At 40.8% G+C, this 20,878-nt stretch overlaps 2 protein-coding genes across 3 annotated transcripts; both read right to left on the bottom strand.

Moving 5' to 3' along the window:
* Window positions 1-490: 490 nt before the first annotated feature.
* tmf1 (TATA element modulatory factor 1) lies at window positions 491-11,390 on the bottom strand. Its single transcript, XM_061069435.1, has 17 exons — window positions 10,768-11,390; window positions 8,938-10,319; window positions 8,000-8,103; window positions 7,624-7,750; window positions 7,341-7,446; window positions 6,757-6,899; window positions 5,962-6,128; window positions 5,396-5,552; window positions 4,781-4,873; window positions 4,523-4,679; window positions 4,132-4,324; window positions 2,321-2,390; window positions 2,145-2,237; window positions 1,899-2,021; window positions 1,633-1,791; window positions 1,264-1,389; window positions 491-1,156 (listed from the first exon to the last, which is right to left on the bottom strand). Exons 1-17 carry the CDS (start codon window positions 10,904-10,906, stop codon window positions 1,016-1,018), a joined length of 3,480 nt encoding a protein of 1,159 aa, XP_060925418.1. The 5' UTR covers window positions 10,907-11,390; the 3' UTR covers window positions 491-1,015.
* Window positions 11,391-14,598: 3,208 nt separating this feature from the next.
* On the bottom strand, window positions 14,599-20,601 carry uba3 (ubiquitin-like modifier activating enzyme 3). 2 transcript variants are annotated; one of them, XM_061069709.1, is made up of 17 exons: window positions 20,580-20,601; window positions 19,759-19,879; window positions 19,187-19,267; window positions 19,010-19,092; window positions 18,830-18,910; window positions 18,128-18,171; window positions 17,659-17,723; window positions 17,349-17,504; window positions 17,164-17,266; window positions 16,878-16,991; window positions 16,566-16,619; window positions 16,368-16,404; window positions 16,183-16,264; window positions 15,989-16,089; window positions 15,834-15,897; window positions 15,274-15,328; window positions 14,599-15,146 (listed from the first exon to the last, which is right to left on the bottom strand). In XM_061069709.1, exons 1-17 carry the CDS (start codon window positions 20,597-20,599, stop codon window positions 15,058-15,060), a joined length of 1,350 nt encoding a protein of 449 aa, XP_060925692.1. In that variant the 5' UTR covers window positions 20,600-20,601; the 3' UTR covers window positions 14,599-15,057. The 2 variants fall into 2 exon arrangements, with proteins under 2 accessions (XP_060925692.1, XP_060925693.1); XM_061069710.1 differs by lacking the exon at window positions 20,580-20,601 and adding an exon at window positions 20,219-20,237.
* Between the last annotated feature and the right edge of the window lie 277 nt (window positions 20,602-20,878).

Raw genomic sequence — 20,878 nt, forward strand, 5'->3', positions numbered from 1 at the left:
ACAATCCGATCCCAAATGTGATCAACCAAATGCCTGTGTGGGTTACACCCTGTTCCTTCACTATTTTAGAATGATAATACGTTATATAGTTCATATCTCATGGATAAAATGTAAAACAAAATATTATTTTTTTCAACATTTATCTATCATATAGATTAAACAAGTAACACACCTCCTTCAGTCCATCCATGAGTTTTCATTAAATAACTCCTTTAGTCTTCTACATAGCCTCTATTGATAGTTTATGATTAACATTTCAAAAAAAAATATTTCAGCTGTGTTATATTGTTTGTGTTGTTTTTCAAAAGAAAATTCCAGGAACTTAATTTCCTCTACTGCCTCTATCCACTTTTCTTGACTGGGGTGGCCCACCTTATCTTCTGGTGATTGCTTTCTTAATAGCTATCAGCCACAATTTAAAAGCCATCCCTTATTCAGAAAACTTTTAATGTGTGATTTAACACAAATCAAATAAAGAATGACAGTTACATTTCACAGCCCAAATAAATGTTTATTCATTTACATATTTATATAATTTAAAATCCACTTTCCAGGTTTTCGATCAGACTACTCTCAGGTCTAAACCACATTTGTGATTTGTAAGGAGTTGCGAATAAAAACATGTTTCTCTGTACAAATCTTAATACACTTCTTAAACCCCCCGGATTATCCCTCGAGAAATAAACAAGGAGAGTTTTGTGTAGTGCAAATATAACATTGCCATCTCCTACAGCTATAAAGTGTCTATACAATACAATGTCATCGGTCCAATCGTGATCTTAATGTCTAAAGCAAAGTTTGTTTTAGCTCCCTCTGATTTCAAATGGACACCTGAATCATAAACTCGAGCTATCCTTCATACTGATTCTGTAATAATGCAATGTATGTTATGAACAATCCCAACACCCCAATTAAATATGATCATTAATTAAAATAAAATAAGAGATAAAGTTAAATTTTTTCTTTTAACAAAGATTAAAGTTTAAGTCTCAGAAGTCCCAGTACGGTAAACAGTTTATTTCTGATTCTTCAGCAGTTCATCAATCTGCAGCTTGTACATGTTCTTCACATCTTCAAGATCCAGTCTCAGCTCCTCGGCCTCTTCAGCCTTTTCTCCGTACATCTGAAGGATGGTGTTGTGCCTCTGCTCCAGTTCCTTAAATGCACAGGTACACAAATTAGGAGAAAGGATCTTTTGTTAATTGAGGATTCACCTTTTTTTTTTTTATCTCTGGGACTTTTCTCAAGATTTACAGTACCCACCTTGAGCTGAACTTTCAACTTGGGGATCTCTATCACCTGCTCCTCCATCTCGTCGTTTAGATTGGTGAGTCGAACTAGCTCTTCTGACATCACGGAGCGACTCCTCTCCAGACCAGAGATTTCAAGCTTCAACAGAAGAAGGAAAGAAAGAAGGCCTGTAAAACTAGTGACGGCTGTGAGTGCAGGAGATGATGATATCTTTTTGATAGACAATTCCGCACAATGAAATGCATTTTTTAAAAATTGTCAAAACGTAGTACATTTATTGAGCCACCCATTTTACAGGCAGGTGGTGGGGACATAGATGAACCATTAAAATAGTCAATTAAGTTCTAAGTAGCTTTATGCAGATTTTTTCTGAATTGCTACCTGTAGCTGAGCGATCTCTCCTTCTCTCAGTTTGAGCTGAGACTGCAGGTTCTCCATGATGCTGGAGCCTCCCGACAGCCTGGCGGCCTCATACAGGTTGGTTCCGCTCATGGACACAGACATGGCCATGGTGCTTAATGAGTAGTCTGAAGGGTCATCCTGTGTGAGAATACAACAAAGTATAAAACCATTCAAGCAACAAGATTCCAAGCATGTAGAAACTGGACTTAATTTCTAGAGTTTAACTTTATTCCCCCAGTATGTACCTGGGAAAGAAGAGACGTGTGCAGGAAAGGAGTGTCCGCCGCACTGATGGAGCTGGAGCGGGACAGAGAGGGTGTGGAGGACGCAGGGGGCTCTCCAACAGAGTGAGTCATAGCCTTTCGCTCCTGAATTGGAATAATTTGACAACTGATCAAGAGAAAAACTAAAACAAATCCGTGGTTTAAATGGAGAAATGCTAGTTAAAAGCGACAGATTTGATGATAATAATGTCAAAAATCCTCCTGAACCTTTTCCCTGAGTGACTCTTGAGCCAAGTAGCATTTCTTCTTCTCTTGCTCCACCTTCATCTTCTCCATTTCTAGCTGATTGGCCAGCAGCAGCTAGTAGAAGAAGCAAAAATGTGCACGTGAAGAAGCCGTTTCATAGACATTGACAACAGTGGTAGGAGAGAGCATGATGGTACCTTTTCCTTCTTGGTCTCTTCCAGCATTCGACCGTGTTCTCCTCGCAGATTTTCCAATTCAACATGCTCCCTAAATTGACAAAACAAGCAAGAAGTCACTACAAGCAATCAACAGTATTTAAGACTGAACTGATGGAATATGTCTCTGGTGGGTTTGTTGTCAAATAAAAGTAATAACAGCATGAGATAAACAGACAAATCTCTGAGTCAGAGACAGGGTTGTGCGATATATCTTACCTCAGACAGCAGATTTGTTCATTTTCAGATAAATGGTAACATTTTAAATAGTTTTTTTACTGCCATGTGGTATATTTTCTCTCTTTGTCACATACTGCCTGCACAGTGCAACACAGGAAACAGTAAAGGTTTCATCATATACACTGTGCAAGCAACACAGAGCCACAAAACACAGCAATTAAATGACCACAAGCATTTCCTGATAAATAGTTAATAATAAACAGTAGATAAAGCAGAAATCACTGTGTTGATCTTGATAAAATGTCAAAAGAGGCAGTTTGCCTGTTATAACTTGGTTAAATGTCATGTACATTTGAGACTCAAGCTATTTAAAAGAAGACCATAGAAACAAAACTTTATGAAAACACATCAAGTTGTCAATAAAATATCAATCGTAAAATAGCCAACGCATGTGTATGGATTTACTCAGCTTTTAAACAGATCCTATTATGCGAGTTGCCTGATTAACCTGCTTTATTCTTTGATTTTGAAACAGTAACCTTAACAGTATACGAACAGGACAAAACCCCGGGGCATTGGGTTGAGCTTAGATGGCTCCTATCCGGTGTGTCGCACCACAACACCCAGCACTTTAACCACTCTGGTCTGAATTAAATTCCCTGTCAGGGAATTCTGCTATTTATAGATTCTCTGAAGCAGCTTGGAAAAAACTGTTTAATAGCCATGATGATGCTCTCACTTCTTTATACATCGTATACTATGACTGCAAAGTAGTTAGGCTCCTGACAACAAAATTACATTATCCTCATGATTTAAGCTGCAATATTTAGATCTACACACGTGACTAAAACACATTTACATACACATGAAATTCAACCCATCTATCCCACACTAGGGCAGCGCGATACATATAAAATGTATCCTCATCGTGGTCAAATCTAGCTCCACCTCCTCCCGACTAAATTCTACTGTGGAAACTTCTAGTGATGAAATTCATCACTATGAGCGGTTGATTATATAAAATAATTGTGTAGCATATTTATGATGATCCCAGAACCTGAGGGAAAATACACACACACACACACTGAGTCCGCTGCTCTCTCTGTCTCTCTCCGTGTCTTTCTCGGTTTACTTTTCTAAATGACTTAAATCTTTGTTTAGAGAGCGCACATTCATCAGCCGTCCCGTGCAGAACCCAGGGCAGATGGTAGGGACTCAGAGAGGAGCAGTAAATTACTGACAGAGCCGTCAAATCAAGCACGGCCCAAACATGTATGAAAAGACCCAAAATTAACAATTTAAGTGGACTTAGTGGAGCTTTGCATGGCTTCCTGGTGCCTGCCCTGGACTTGGCTGCGTGCCTTCTCCGTGGGCTGTGGAGCTAAATATAACTTGAGATTAATAACCACATTAATTAACACATTAACCATGTAGCCAGGGACTGTTTGAGGTTATTAATCGCAAGTCATATCGTCATCACGATATTCAACAAGGTTATTGCATGTTTGCCTAATATCCTGCAGCCCTATCCCACACCCTACTGTCACAAACAGAACCAGTTGACCAGTAGATGTACGTACATCATAACTCTATGTAAAGTTGTAATCTAATACCTGCTGCTGTCATCCTCCAGTTTCTCTCTCTTGTTCTTCTCAGCATCAAGTTGTGCCAGGAAGCGGGCTTTCTCCTGGCGGAGCAAAGAATTCTGGGAATCCAGAGAGACCAGCTGGGACTTGATGGACAACATATCCTCCGTTGCTGAACGCTCCTTCTCCACGGCAACAGCCAGCTGTGTCTGAGCATCGGCTGTTAAAAGTAAAGAGATATAGTTTTTACCCACTTTGCACAATATAGTATTTTGGTTGACTCTTTTATATTACATTATTACATTTCATTTAGCTGACGCTTTTATCCAAAGCAACTTACAATTAGTGCATTCAACCCTGAAGGTACAAACCCAGAACAACAAGAATTTTACAATACAGATAAACTCCCGCCTTTTACCTAGTCTATCAGAAATGTTCTTCTCCAGTTTTTCCCAAGATACTGTTTGTCCGCCCAATGAGGCCTGTAGGTTCTCAATCTGTCGTAGAAGGGGCCGTGTTGCCGAGGTAACACTCTGACTAAGCTCCTGGTTCCTAGTCTCCCCCTCCTGCAGCCTCTGTGGAAGGTGACAAGAAAAAAATAAATAGGCGTGCATTAAACAAACCCTGCCCTAACACAATTACCTTGCATGGCTACCTTCTATCAGTCATTTGTTACCTGTTGAAGCTCACTGATCTCCTCCCTCAAATAATCTTCTTTCCTTGCCTGCTGCTGCTCCGCCCTTTGCAGAGCCAGCCTCAGGTCAGCCACCTGTGCACAACATAAGAAAGAGTAGGTGACGAATTGAACTTGGCAGTTAGGAAGTGACTGTCTGTAAATGTGTTAATTAAAGAAATTATCAAAAGTGTGAGAAAAAACTTCATAACATAATGCTATGTTTACATTTCTGTCCAACATACCTCCAACAAAATTATCATAATATTCTGTAAAGAAAATAGTTATTTTTTCCCATCTCTGGTCATAGTTGTGTGAATGTAAGCAGAGGAAACTGAACAGTGAGTCCAGTGAAGAATTAATTAACATCAACAAAGGATGCCTATGGCTTTAACAGCTCATGCAGCACCTCAAAAAAATCTGTTTCAAATTAAAGCTGCACGACTGACTCACATTTGAGGATAAAGATTTAGGGAGTATAAACCACAGCACACTGTACATGTTGCAATACTTATTCGGTATGAGCTAGGTCCCTCACACAGCAGTAATCCGATAAGTCTGATAATCCTTCAACACCTGCAAAAAAAAAAAGATTCTACTGCTTGAGCATATTATTACCTGGTTGGCCAGGGCCTCCTGTTGCATCCTGGACTCATCCTGGGCTTTCTCAAGAACCAGACTCAGCTTCTCCTTCGCCTGCGTGTCCCTGCTCAGGGCTGCGTCTTCAGCCTTGCTGGCTCTGCTGGCATTTGTCTTGTGGAGTTCTGCAAGCTCCCTGACAACAGATGATGAAGAAGATCATTCAAATCATGACCCCTTTTACAGGGTAGTCAGAGAGTAGAAGAAGAAGAGTGATTTTTTTCTTTTTCTTTGTTGCTTTGGCTTCGTACTCCAGCACGTAGGATATGAAATGGAACATTGATTTTGGGGTATTTGCACACGGTATTATTAAATATATACAATTGAAATGACTACAGTTCTTACACTGTTCACATAACTAAAATACAGGTGAATGTAAACACTTAAGCTTCAGTTTCATTGCTTCACTTCAAATCAAATAAAGCTGGAGTGCACCAAGTACACAGTATATCTCTTTCTAAATAACATGTTGTGTACTCAACATTGACACTAAATTCACAGTAATACAGAGTTTTGTTTTAATAGCAGGGCATGGCAGTGTTTACTTGTAAGAGTTGTCCAGAGCAGCTTGTACGCTTCGGGTTTTTTCCTGCAGCTCATCAGAGTCTGACTGCAGCCTGCTCAGCTCCCTCTCCTGCCGCTCCACCACAGAATTCAGCTTCTTGATGTTTTCCCTGTGCTGTTGCTCCAGCTCCTCCTTCCCTTCTAGAACCTACACACATTACAAAAATGGGCAGCATGGTGGTCAAATATTATACTAACACATTATCTCATCATGACATCAGTAACCAGGGAGCAATAGCTGAGTCAACAAATCATGTTGTACACAATTTCATATGATGAAAGGCAAAGAGAATCCAGGAGTAAACAAATAAGAAAAGCACAGATACACCACAATGAAATGCCTTTTGTTCTTCAGCTTTCTTGAACTATAAATAGGACATTGCAAGAGAACAAGGTGTGTCATTGTGTATTTGCAAACTATGTATTGCCAGGACATATTATTAAGTTGTTGTGTTGGGTTTTCTGACTTAAGGCTTTATACACTATCTGAACAAAAAATGACATGATCCTGCTGACTACAGTCATCATTGTGTTAGGTGAACAGGTTTAACATGTTTTTGCTGCGAGTGCTGTAGGCAATAACATTGTTCTGAGATATTTGGGCTTCAGTTCACACAAAATATCTTTCAGTCTTGAGCGAGATTCTTTTGGCTCATTAATTTCAAGAGGGTAGCATAAGAAACACCTTTAAAAACAAGTTAAACTATGGATCAACCCGTCCTCACAGACAATTCAGTCTGAATGTGACTGTTTGAGAAACTAGACTGAATTCTGACCTGCTGGAGCTGCCTGAGCTCTTCCTCCTGCTCCTTGATTTTCCTCTGGTGCTTGATGGTCTTTGTGTCGCTCTCCTTCTCCTTCACACGCAGCTTCTTGATGATGTTACTGTGCTGCAGCTGCTGCTTGGATAACTTTTCACCTAAAAGTGAAACAAATAAATACATACTTAGGAAAACACAAAAACAGGCACTGAGTATAGACCCACCACATCTGAGCATTGCGTAAGTATATTTCAAACTGTAAAGTATTTTTAGGGTATAAAGTCACCAGTAAGGTATAGTGTCACCAAGTTTTCTTTAAATCATCCATTTATACCAGAAATAGCTTGTAACACAACAATATTGATGGATGCAGGAGCCCCAGAACATAAGACAAAGCTAAGAAATGCAGGGTCCCATAGTTAAAATATGAATTCTTCATGTGCTACATGACCCAAGATGGATACCATAAAAGCAGGAGCAAGACCTGATCAACAGCTGGCTTTACGTAGCATGTTTTGTTGACTGTGCAGCTTGTTTTGAGTAGACAGGTAGTGAGTGGGTGAGGTAAATAATTGGTTTAATCTTTTAACGTGTCTCACCCTCTTCCAGCAGACCTCTGATCTGCTCCTCCTTCTCCCTGATAAGCTCCATTGTGTCGCCCGAGTTCAGCCTCGTAGAAAGCTCTTCTCGCAAGCCCTTTATCTCCTGTAGCACAGAAAAGAATCTTTGATACAGAAACTTTGGACACTTGTGATTTTTTTTTTGAGTGTCAAAAGAGATACATGCAGGTTTTTTTTAAAGATTGCATAACTATTATTGTGAGGGGGGAAAAAAATGAGTGGGAGAAGGAGAAAGTTGTGTCTGATCTGTTGTACAAGTTACCTTCTTGGCTATATCTCTCTCTTTGCAGGCCAGCTGAGCCTTCCTCTCAGCATCTGCGATGCGCTGGGTGAACTCATCCTTTAGAGACTGCACAGTGGAGCTTTCCTCCTTGAGGCTTATCACTTCACTGGGAGACGAACAGACTCATTAGTGAAAGAGCTCATTGTTGAAAAAAAGGGAGATTATTTTCAGCCAGATCACTTAACTTCTCAGCAGTATTTCTCAGCTGTAGGTTTAATGAATACTTGAGTAAATAAAGGTAAAAAAATTATTACTATTTAAAGCTTTCCAGACGCTTCACTGTGTGTCTTTCAGAAATGCCTTAAAAAGATTATTCATAGTGCCTGTGCGAACCAGGTGTGTGTCGTATACTGACTCTTTGAGATTGTCACAGTCCTCCTCCAGCCTGGCCTTGTCTTTGCTGACTGCCAGCAGTTGAGACTCTCTCTTCTCAAGGCGACCTGACAGCTCATCAATGACCTAAAACATGTCAGCAACATTTTTGGATGTTTTACAACAGTAGTCAAAAGCCACAAAGAAAACAGTGTTTAAACACATTTTTAGAAATGCCCTGTTTCCATAGAAAAACAATTACTGGACGGAATTATTTTGCGGAACGAAACTTCTATGCTACATAATAAAATACATAACTGTGCAATAGTCCTTGAAATTGATGTGACAGTGTTATAAAGATGTTACTTACTCTTTAGCGTTCTTCTTGATAATCATCATTCTAGTAATCACTAATGCATCGATTTTGATTGTTTCAGAGGTTTTAGCATACTGCTACAAAAGTGTACATACAAAACTAGTCTATAACAACTATCCTTCATATTTGTTAACCAGTGTTGTGAAGAAATGCACTGGTGAAGGGGTGTGGTTGAACAAAAACCTCTAGTGTATTCAGCATGAACAACATAATTATATGGTCTTTGTAACCTTACATTTTGCAGAAAATCATATTTAGCCAACTATTGCCCATAGAAAAACCTCTACTAAGCAAATACAGGCCAAAACACACAAAATATATGTATCATATGTGCATTAAACATCTTTAAAAACTAATATTACCAACTACATTTTTCTTAGTGCTATGCGAAGACACCTTGACTTGCACTTGTTCTTGAAGATGTTTCACGTCATACCCGAAAGAGATTTTCAGTTGTGACATGAAGAAGCCTTTTGGATGAAGTGAAATGTCTACAAGAAAATCCAACAAGTCCAAATGCCTTAATACAGCCTTTAAGAAATACCAGGACCTGGATGACTGAAAGCCTTCACATAGTTTCTTAGTAAGTTGACGTAACTTGTTACCTTTTGAAACTCCAATATCTGAACTGTTGAGACACTTTTCATCTCCTCTGTGATTGGTGGAGTGATCAGTTTTTCAGCGTTGGAGAAGAGCTCCGACAGTGTGACGGTTGCCTCCGATTCTTGATCCTGCTCCACTAACTCTTCAGGATGCTCACAATTCACAGGTGTTGCACTCCGTCCACTCTCCTCCATCTCATCTAGCGACTGCTCCCTCGCCGGTTCAGTGAATCCCTCCTCGTCTTCCTCCTCTCCTACCTTGTCCACCATTCCATCTTCCTGCTTCTCACAAACAGCTGATTCCACTGTAAGAGAAGCAGGGCCTGCAGTGACAGACGCTAGTGTCCGACTGCTGGGGATGTCATCGTCTGAATTGACCTCACTGACACTCCGACTATCCAGTGACTGCATACTGAATGAATCGATGCGTTCGAATGCGTCTGAGGAGGAGCCGCAGCTCTCTGTTAGTTTGGGGTAGTCCTCCAGTCGGGCAAAATCTCCACAAGTGGAGGCAGTGAGAAGCTGGAAAGAGCCCTGCATTAAGTGAAGGGCAGACTTCCCCTCACCCGTTTCTTGTCTGGAGCTGGCTGAGCTCTCACTCAACACACTCTCGTGATCGAGCACTTCAATGTCACTGGTGGTAGAGGTTCCGGAGGAAAAAGCACTTACTGGAGGGGACGGGGTATCGTTTTGACGGTCCTCAACCTTTGAGTCTTTATGCTCCATGAGTATTTCCTTAGCCGATGGAGGGGGCGAAGAATCAGTGGGTGTAGAGCTGTTCAGTTCGGAAATGGCAGCAGAAGGTTCAGAGGAGTCAATGGTATCCTGCTCAACCTGGTGTTCTGATGGCAGCTGTGGCTGCTCTGTTTCTGGATCTAGGGAAACTGTTGAACCAATATTTGTTTTAACATCACTTGTTTTGCAGTCAGGGTTACAAGGAAGATCACTGGAAGAAGAAACAGGAGAAATTGGCTGCAGGAGTATGGTGTCTGCATGAGGTGCTTCTGGTGAAGACTCGGACTCAAACGACTGGCTTTCAGAAGCTGTTTGATCCTCATCACTCTCATCAGTGGATAATGACTTCTGTCTCTCAAAGTCTTTCTGGATCCCAGCCTCTTTCTTTTTCTTTCCCCTCACCCGAGGGCGCCTTTGGGCCTTAGCAGGAGCGACAGACACAACCTGGGTCTGGGGGGCATCTTGTTCATCTACAGCTAACAGAAAGGCACTGAAAAAGTTTTCTGATTCATCCACAACTGTGCGGGTGACAGGCGTAGTGATGGCCTCAGAGGAGGGAGGCGGAGTGTCGGTCTTCTCTTCGGGGGATGCTTCCCACTGCGTCATCCCCCATCCTCCGCTCAACGACAGCTTCCCAGGCAAGTTAACATCTGGCAAAAAGATATTTTCAATCAACATTTACATATGGAAACAAGTGGGCGGGACTGGAGGGCGGTGGCTGCTGCTGATATCGGATTGGTGCCTGAAGTGTTCCGGGTCTTTAAATAGTCATTTTTTTATCAATAAGCTTGTCACTACTAACAATAAATGCGACTATTTGTAGGGTTATTTGTAAGAACTTCTAAAGTACACAATGTGCTTGAACAGGCAACAATATTCAAAAATACATTCCGAACATATGAGTCTTGACTCAGAGCTATAGAGCTGAACAAGGAACGATTTAAACGTGCACCTTACTGAATCAGGAGGTGTGCATGGATGTTGAACATATAAGGGCCACTCTGTGTTAATTGTGGCCCCTGAATTAGAACAATCCTAGATCCCCCACTGTGTAAAGTGGAAACATTAGCTGCAACCACCATGAGCAACATTACTTACCATCATAGGGCATCACAGTCATGTCACCCCCCCAGTGGTCCTCTTCTTTGATGTCCAGAACACGGTCGATGGACTTCTGAGCTGTGGTTAACGCCTGTTTGGCGAAGCTGGACAGGTGAGATGCGTTGAACCAGCTCATGTTGATATTTAGCTAGCTACCGGACCAGCAAGTTCACGAATGGTTACGCTGACGTAACAGGGATTTTTGGCGTCGCGACGCAAAGCGCGGTCACTTCAGCCGCATTTATTTCCTCGTCAACGTCGCTATCAACTGGCTAGAATGTTGTTTGGCAATGTCAAATTCCTTCCGTACCGTATACGGGTGTTGCCAGCTAGCGACCACCGAGCTAGTTAGCAAAGCTGCGCGTTAGCCGACGCATATCGCTGGTGCACAGGGACAACATCGATCCCAGACACAGCTCGCAGGATCAGCGTTTCTCTCTCAAAATCGCATAATGTCAGCCAGTGGTTTTCTCTAACTCCTCATTGTGAGCTCTATACCTCTACCACCGAAGCAGAAGCATCCCCATGCTAAATCCAAGCCGTTTCCCGACTCAGTCGCTCGGCCGCCACCGTTTGTTTTGGTCGCTCTCAGCTTGAAGCACAGCTAGCATTAGCATTAGCCTGCTCCCTACCTACTTCCTTTCCACGTAGCACCATGACGTCATGATCCGGGTCTGACAGGGCCTTTGAAGACGTGTTTTTTTTGCAGTCCTAAAATTTTTAGAAATTGTATTTAATAGATGGTACTTTCAAGGTTTATTTAAAAATTTTATGCAAAACATTTGATAAGCTTTTTTTGCATTACTATTCACCCTTACTGAAAATGAAATTTTGGGTAATGTCTTAAAGATCTCTTATCAGATACATTTCCTTGTTTAATATTTTTCTTATTAATGTGTATTGTTGCCATGGATACAGTTGGTTCAGATCAAAGCCACATATACACATGAATTCTAGGATGCATTTGTAAGATTCGGGGCGATCTCCTGCAGGAGGAGAAAAAGAGTGTAATCTTCCAGTGTTATAATGGAAAGGAGCCAATCGTTTTCAAGATCAAGCTCAAAAAGATGAAGAAGTGCAAACCTGCTCAAACTGAGCCAGTCGCAAGTGCTGCCTCCACTGAAAAGCAGCCATAGGTGGAAGTTATTGTTGATGCTTCATCCAACCAGAACACTGAGGAGACACAGCCAATCAGCAGCCAGACTGACCCCACTCCGCATGTCAAGACCTCAGTCACATAGGATGAGATGGAGAAGCTGTATGAGGACACTGTTGATACTGTTTCCATCCAGAACACTGACAAGGAGATGCAGCCAATCAGCAACCAGACTGACCTCACTCTCACTCCTTGTCCGAAGACCTCATCACAGAGGAGGAGGTGGAGAAGCTATCTGAGGACACTGTTGATGTTGCATCCACCCAAAACACTGAGGAGGAGATGCAGCAAATAAGCAACCAGACTGACCCAACTATCAATCTCCTACAAGAGTCTGAAATGAGAGAAATCTTCCAGGGTTATGGTGGAAAGGAGCCAGATCAAGATCAAGATCAAGGTAAAAAAGAGGAAGAAGCATAGACCTGCTCAAACCAACCACAGGTGGATGGAGACACTTTCCAAGATCATTTTTGACAGTTTTCCAAACCATGGCAGCTTGGAGGACACCAGGAGCAATGTGGCAGACTGTGTGCCAGGTTTTGGTCAGTTTAAAGGAGGATGGGCCTGTTGCTGCGTGAAATGTTGAACAGCAGAGCAGGTAGTTTAAGTGCTGTTGACATTGATGAAGAGGTGCCCAGCATCTGGCTGTACCTCAGTTAGGTGATCCGCCCTCTGCCTCCGGAGACGTCTCCGTTGATCAGCCTATTCAAGTGTCCTGTAAAAAACATTCTATAAATAAAAGTTTTACATTCCTGATCCCTTCTCTGCTTGGTCACATCATTAATTATTTATGTTTTATGTCATTTTGCTGATATTTTGTTTAATTCAAATCGTATTATATCGACCTTGGTACTCTTGAATTCAGACGTTTCTACAGATGGGATGAAGAGGAGAGGAGACAGTGGGACCCCCTACAGGTTGAGAAGGACTTTAATACAACATTATGAGTTAGAACTTCCACCATCAGGTTAGTATTCTCATCCACTCACAGAAATACTTCCCTCTGCGTAATCTACTGCGGTCAAGCCAGCCAGCACTCGCGTCTATGTGGTCAAATCAGCCGACGCAGAAATTCTACTGCGCGCATATACTGACATTTATGGTAAACGCACCCAAAGTTTTTTTCAAAATAAACTGTTGACATGGAGCATATACAAAATGCATAATTGAAAAGTAAATGGATTGGATTATATTCACTAAAAGTATATATAGTCTCACCTGTCATTTTTATGAATGGCATTTTGACTGTATCAATTTAGATTTACAAAATTAAAGTCACACATTTTTAGCTTCAAGTAAATAATTTCTGGATATTTCAAAGTACTGTAAAAACATTTTGATGAATAATTCCAGAGAGAGACTGATATGCCTGTGTTCAGGACCTCAATCAATCTATCTATCAATGTACTGAATATTAAACATATTATTTACTGTATAGATTAAGAGATTTTTCAAAGTAAAGTCCAACATTTTCACTGTAGAAAATGGATTTCATGATACTTCAAAGTACTGTAAAAACACTTTGCTCAATAAGTTCAGAGAGAGACTGATATTCCTGTGTTCAGGTGCTCTCTGACTACCTACATACTGAATATCAAACATTTTTACTGAATGGATTTGGGGATTTTCCAAAGTGAAGTCCAACATTTTCACTGTGGGTTCTGCGCAGCATGTGCGCAATAGTCTTATGCGCAGGATGTGCGCACGCAGTTTTTTTTTTCTTCTTTTTTTAAATTTAATTTAATTTAATTTTTTTATATTTAATTTGAAATGGTTATGGTTCATTTTTGTTTTTAAATTTACATATTATTAGATATTGTGCAATGAATAGCTGTTTGAAGTCCTGCCAACACGACAGCCGGCCAAACTTACCCATGAGGTCAGACCCAGCTCCTGTGTCCACTGGTGTCCTGATTCCACCCATAACAGAGTAGTGGCGTGGGGCTGGCTCATCCCTGCGGCCCAGGGAGCGCATTTCTCCGCGCTGGTTCAGGGGTAAATGATGCTGGTCTTCACAGGTGACTGACCTACGCAAGCCTGTAGCCACCCCCCACAGGAGATTATGTGCTTGTGTGTGTGTGGCCGCGGCACTTCCCGGTTCTTCCCGGCATTACGCTGCCGGTGCGAACATGGGCGAGGAAATGAGGCGGACCGCTTTTCGCGGCGCTTCTACCTCCGGTGCTTCCCGGGGTTAGAGGATGATGGTGTGACGTTAATATATTGTTTTACATTGCATGTGTCACGTCATGATAATTCAGTCTCTTGTGCCGCCCTCTCAACATTTTTCACCCTAGGCAACCGCCTATGTCGCCTGTACCAGGAGCCGCCCCTGCTTCAAAGTACTGTAAAAACACTTTGCTCAATAAGTTCAGAGAGAGACTGATATTCCTGTGTTCAGGTGCTCTCGTACTACCTACATACTGAATATCAAACATTTTTACTGAATGGATTTGGAGATTTTTCAAAGTGAAGTCCACATTTTCACTGTGGAATAGATCATTTAATTTTATGTTTCTTATTGACAAAATGTTTTATAATGATGAACTTAAAAAAATGAATGTTGAAGGGGAGTTTAGTCAGCAGATGGTGATCCTCGGAATTTCCCAGATATACATTTTTAAGAGATCTAACAATCCATCGATCTTCAATTCATTGAAAACGCTGAAACAGTATTCTGTAAGAAAAGGAAACATTTTTATTTCTGTCCAGTCATCATTTTCAGTGGTAACTGTAACTGAAAAGCTGTCTTGGAATAAATAAATAATTTAAATATTCAAAAGCCTGAACGAGTACAGAATAATCTTTTGCAGACTGACCACTGTTTGTCTCTTTGCACAAAGACCACTTGAGGTTGTAGTGCAAATAACACATTAATGCAGAAATCCGCAACGCTTCTAGACGATTTATCATCAAACCATGACAAGGTATTAACTGTAATTTGGCTTTTCAGTGCAAAAACATTAAATTTAGTCAATAAGTAAATACAAACAATAACGTTCTCATTTATACTGTGATTGGACACACTGTAAACTGCTCCAGTTTTTAGACCATTTTAAATATTTTGCATCCAGACATAGTTGGCAAAGAAATAAGAATGACAACAACTGGACAATGTAGTGCTTGATGTCATCCTATGAGGTAAAGCAGAGTCTGAATAACAAGGTCTGGGGTGTGGTGACGTCAGCTACAGCCAACTCCTGTCCATGAGTCAAACCCAGCTCTGGAAAAAACATATTCAGAACTAAGTCAGACTACTAACATTTTCTTTCATCATGTTTTCACTGGAGTCTGACCAATTCACACTGTATGCAAAGCAATTTTTAGGCAGCACAAATACAAGGGCTCACCTTTCATAGTTTTGGAGAGATTTGGCCGTGTCCTCTGTTCAATTGAGACGACAGACTGTAACAACAAAACAAGATGACCTTGAGCTCAAAGTAAAACTTGTGTTTGACATTTCATCAGGACACACCTCACATTACCATGAGAACTTCAGGCTACATTCATTATTTTTGATGTGGTTTTCAAACAAGGCATTACTGGTTTCTACTACAACCCGCACAAATTTTAACAGACAGCATGACGAATGAGAAAAAACGTTGGTGAAAAGATAAGCAATTTCTTTTCTTGGACTGGGTAGAACTGTAACTGATAGTCTATACGTTTTGACTTCAGCCCTTGAAGACAACTTGTAACTGATGAGAACCAATCCAAATGTCTCGGATTTTGCCTGTTCATCACAACTCAGCCCCGGCATTGTAATAAATAAAACAGGGACAGCAGCATTTCCAACCTAATCAGTTTTAGGACCTCAAAAGATGACAGACGTAAACAAAGCAGATTTACATTAAAGAATAAACAGAGTAGTGTGGATGTAGCCTCGGGCTTTCAACCAGGTCTGAATTACCTGTAAATATAATGTCTTGTTCTTTCCTTCCACTGTTGCTGTTATCGCAGGTGATTTCATTTGTCTGGAAAAAAAAAGAATGACATTTGGATTTTTGAGATGTTAGCGATTCTGTAATAAACAATCATGATTTCTAACGCGGAAGACAAACTTACAGGGAAGTGCTCTCAGTGAGGTAGTTGAGCAATTCCTGGAGTTTGGAAGAAGGAGCAAAGTGCAAGTCCATAGGAACTTGACTGCAGGCTGGACAGTTTTCCTACAACAACAGTGAACACATACGCACTTCATCCAAAAAGCTCCTTGATCACCGTAGTAAACATGAATAGGCAGATGCAGCTGAGGGACAAACCTTCCGTTCTGCCTCAAAAGTGTATGTGTATAGGCCGTCCACATCATTGAAGACCATGTAGTTATTGAGAGGTATGTAGGCACTGCAAATTGAAAAAGTGGGATGATGAGCAATGGCGGAAGGAACGTGCAGTTCATATAAAAATTTACATAATATGCATAAAGCTGCCAAGAAAAGGCTCTCACCTTGAAGCTATCTTGAAAACCTCAGTTGCACAAGCAGCTGTGTCAAATGAAGCAGAAAAAAAGTTCCATATAATTTCTGTATACTGAAAGTCAATAACCTCAGTACTGAGTGAAAATGATTCACTTTTATTTAGGGGTCATAAAATCCTCCATAAAAGGTCTCTACTACAATACGTTCTCTCGATCTTTGTTGCTTACCAGCGATTACAGCATTTGTAGAGGCTACAGCAGGGATTATCCGCTTCACTACACCTGCAACGTTAAAATGGAAGCAGAAAAATCTTTAAAAGTTTTGTAAAAATCTAATTCAAAGAATTTTTTTCTTACAAATCTGCTAAATGAAGTGAACCTCAGAAAGACACAGTACAGACACAGACTAAGTTGAAGTATCCAAAATAACTCAGATGAAAACGTCTTGTGTTTTATATACTTAGGCTCCTCTCCAGGCAAAACTGCAGGAAAAATAGCCCTTTTTTGGTTGTAACAGTTAAATGTGCCTTGGATACTCACCCTGGGTTAGTCTGTAGGTGACTCCTGTTATGTTGAACTCTGCTGCCCGCTCCAGAGATTTCTGGTACACCCACTGGATGTGCTTTGGGTCATCTCCATCCAGGGCCACACCATCTGACACACACACACACACACAAACACAAACACACATACAAAGGTTTATGTCATCGTTAATATGTTATGTAAGCCAGATGGCAGGGATAGTTGAGCTTCAACATGCTGTTCATTACAGACATAATAAAGTTTATTAAACAGACATAATAGGTGCTGCGGGCTGATAACATACCTCCAAAGGGTGTCTCTTTTGGCCACAGCAACATCCGCACATACTCAATGCAATGTTCTGGCAAACGAGGCATGGAGGCTATTGTACACATGGGGAAGTTGATCTGTAAAGACAGGTGTATTATAGAGAGGTGACCACCAACTGTTTCTGTAAAACCATTTAGCCATGGTTAAATGCTACCTTACCTGCGGAGGATAAAGCGCAAGGGTGCAGTCGATGCAGGCGGTCATGCCGGGGAGAATGACTCTGGCGTTGCCTTTAAAGCCTTCAGTCCCGCCGTCAATCAAAGGGATAACGGAACCTGGATCCAAGACACCATCCTCAAACAGCAGCAAAGACAGCTGCACAGAGAGACAGAGAGGTTACACAAAAACCAACAGCATTACCATGAATTCATTATAAACATTAGTGACAGAGTCCTGGCACAGACAGTTGGCAAATGTAACAAGGAAAAAAGAGCAGTAACAAAGTTTGCAATGAAGAGGAATTACTTACCAGCATTCCATTCATCCACCTCCTGGCAACTACAGAGTCCAGTCCACAGACGATTATGTGGAACTCTAGATGAAAACAGAGATGAATACATTCAAATCCAATGTCTGATAATGATGCAATCCAACTGGTAGGGCTATAAAAAAATCTTGTGGAACGATATTTCGTGTGGCAAAATAAGAATGTGGATTACAGAGGTTAAAAATTGGTCCCAATAAAATTCAGCACGTATCATATGTTATATGAGCAGTGCTGAGTGGGAAAGTTCTGCAAAAGGATTGAAGTGAATTTTGGCTCCTGTTAAAGGCAGGTATTGATTTTAAATTCTACTTTTGGTCTCCAGTAGTTTATCTCAGTGAAAATGATTGTGAGTGTAATAAACCTTGAGCATCAAAACAAACTATTAACTGCCTGTACAGTTGCACCCCATTATTCCCAACAATGAGGAAATTTAAAGACATAAAATACTCACGTCTGTAGAATGTTTCATCGAAGTCTTGAATTTTCTTAAAATGTCTGAACAAAACATAAAGGAAAAAAATCATACAGATCTTTTTTTAAGAATGTCTACTGTGTCTATGTTGGGAACTATATTATTTTGAGATAAAGCAGCTATAATATCACAATTCTATGAATCTTAGTCTTTCCCCTACTATGGCAGGGCTGCCTTGTTCTTTCCATTTGGATTATAATTAATTATCAGGACGGTAACAATTCTCCAAATCCATGGTTCAGTTCAGAGCAAAATATTTGAGCCATCACACCCAGGACTTTTGACTTGTTAGGTGTTTTTTGCAATCGTTGAATCATTTCATTGACAAAAAAAAAAGAAAAGAAATGTGCAGTTTTTAAACAATTGAGCTAAACCTGACCATATATGGAATAATAAAGTTTTGATTTAGTGTTAAAGTGTTAATTGTGAAATGAAAAATTTGTTATGTAACATAACTCAACTCAATAAGTTGCACAATTGCAGTGGCAGCAGTTGAGGTATCATGGTTCCTCTATCGTCAGACGATCATGGACATTTGTACCATGAGTTCAGTCTCAGTTTAAGAATAGTTCCACCCCCTTGAAATTATCCATTGTGCTATTGAACAACTGCATTTTTATTGACAATCTTGCAACAATTTGTGAACCACTAACAGACAAACAATTAATTTCAAAAGGATACGGTACTACGCAGCATCCAGGTACGCGACAGTTGATAAAATCTGCTGCCACATTCGCCTTGGGTCGACCTACATCTTTTGGTCTAGGAAAAATTAAAGGAGAAGAAAACAATTAATTGCTACCTTACTTAATAATACAGGTCATAAACTTTACACCAAAAATATTCAATAATGATACTGACCTGAAAAGGAACTGTCGGTTGAGGTTAGAAACATCAATGGTGTCCATGTCAACAACATGGATGTTGTGAATGCCTGATAAGGCCTGGACCACAAGAGGAATAAAAAGAAGAACATGTTGAACATTTATTGCAGCTTAAATAATACCTTTCAAACACTTGTGATAATAGTGATCATACCAGGTCTTTCAGCAGCTCACATCCCAGACCCCCAGCACCGATCACCAGGATTTTGCAAGTTTCTAACATAAACTGCAGTGACTGGTGAGAAACAACAGACAGGACTGAGGGAGATGACACAGGACAGTTCAAATGATAAATGAAAATGAGCATCAGGTAAGCACATTGGGATATAATAAATACATCTGCCTCAGAGATTATGTTTTAGCCCCTCCCATTTGCATAAGCACTAATGAATAGGTTTCCATGAGACTTAGTAGAAGGATGGGACATAGGCCAAGAAAGAACCCAGTGCATTCTAGGAATGATTCAGACAAAGGGGCAGATCCAGGATTTTGGTTTTCACTTTCTTTAATATGGCGAGACTTTTGACATGTTTTGACATTTTCACTAATTTCTTATTTATGGATCTTGATGGAAAAAAATCTGGCATATTCAGGACACTAACATCTATGAGTTTGTGAAGTTTCATGCAGTTCCAAACCCAAATCTGGTGGACATAAATGTGGTGTCATTAGCAGACTGTTGGGCCTTAGTTTAGGTGTGTGCTTCATTGAGATCCCTTTAGTTACCTCTGTGCTTGGCTCAAAGTCAGGATGAGTGAAAGGTCCCGATCTTTCCAGAAACTTTTTGATATGGTTCCATCGACCAGCCCACTCGCAGGTGCCAGCGTTGCCTCCATCCACCACCATCCTGAAGACAACAACGGGTACATGTAAGATGCAGCAGCACCTCCTAAGTAATACAGAGTTGCTGGCATGCAAACAACCTAAACTCCACACTAATTAATGATCACACAGTGAGGGTGTACGGTTCACAGCAGATCGTGCTGTAATTCAAAGGGTTGAGGAACTAAATGGAAATATTGTAAAACTTATCCTTTGAGTTTAAATGCCTGCCACATGTCGGCTGCTCTCTAACATATGTTTTACATAATTAGAATCAGGGTATTTGGTCAAATATCATATCTGTCTGACCCATGGGTATGCTAGCCGAGTAGCTAATATGTCAACAGTGAGCAAGCACCTCTACCTTCAGATGGAGGCGAGTGATACAACAACAACAACGACTGTATGTTCACGTTAGCGACTCATACTCAGCGAAGCCGATAGTTTAATCCGCAGATGAGATATGTTACACAGTGTTTACAGGCAGCTTCCCCGGGTGGCTCGCTAGCTAACGTTAACCTTTCTCGTGTAACCTCGAACCTTCGGGCACTTCTGCCACATTCATCACTAACTTCTCAGTCAGCTCCACTACTCTGCTTCTTTAATTCTGCCTAAAAAGAGAGAGTAAAATAATTCATGCTGAGCCTTCGTGGGTTAATGAGACGTGAGAGCATCTTTCGGGCAGTTAACGACTGATGTCGCTCGCTTCTTCGGCAGCTACTTACGGCTCATCCGCGTCCGCCATGTTTGAATATTTAACTGCCTTCAAATGTCGAGTGTAGCGGCAGTAAATTCAAACTATCTTATGCAGTAATGTCAATATAGTCTTAACTACTGAGATAAATCTGGACCATGTTATGAATAGAGACATTGAGTGCTATTTTGTCTTCAGTTTACGTGTTATAGAGGATAGGGCGTATAAGTTAACTTAGATGTAGATATTAAAGTTCCAATAGAGTTCCAATATTTCCGATAGTACTGAAGGCAGCACTGAAGGCAGCACTGTCATTAATCTCCTACACAG

This window comes from Limanda limanda, chromosome 4 (assembly GCF_963576545.1).
Source record: "Limanda limanda chromosome 4, fLimLim1.1, whole genome shotgun sequence".
NCBI classification, from domain to species: Eukaryota; Metazoa; Chordata; class Actinopteri; order Pleuronectiformes; family Pleuronectidae; genus Limanda; species Limanda limanda.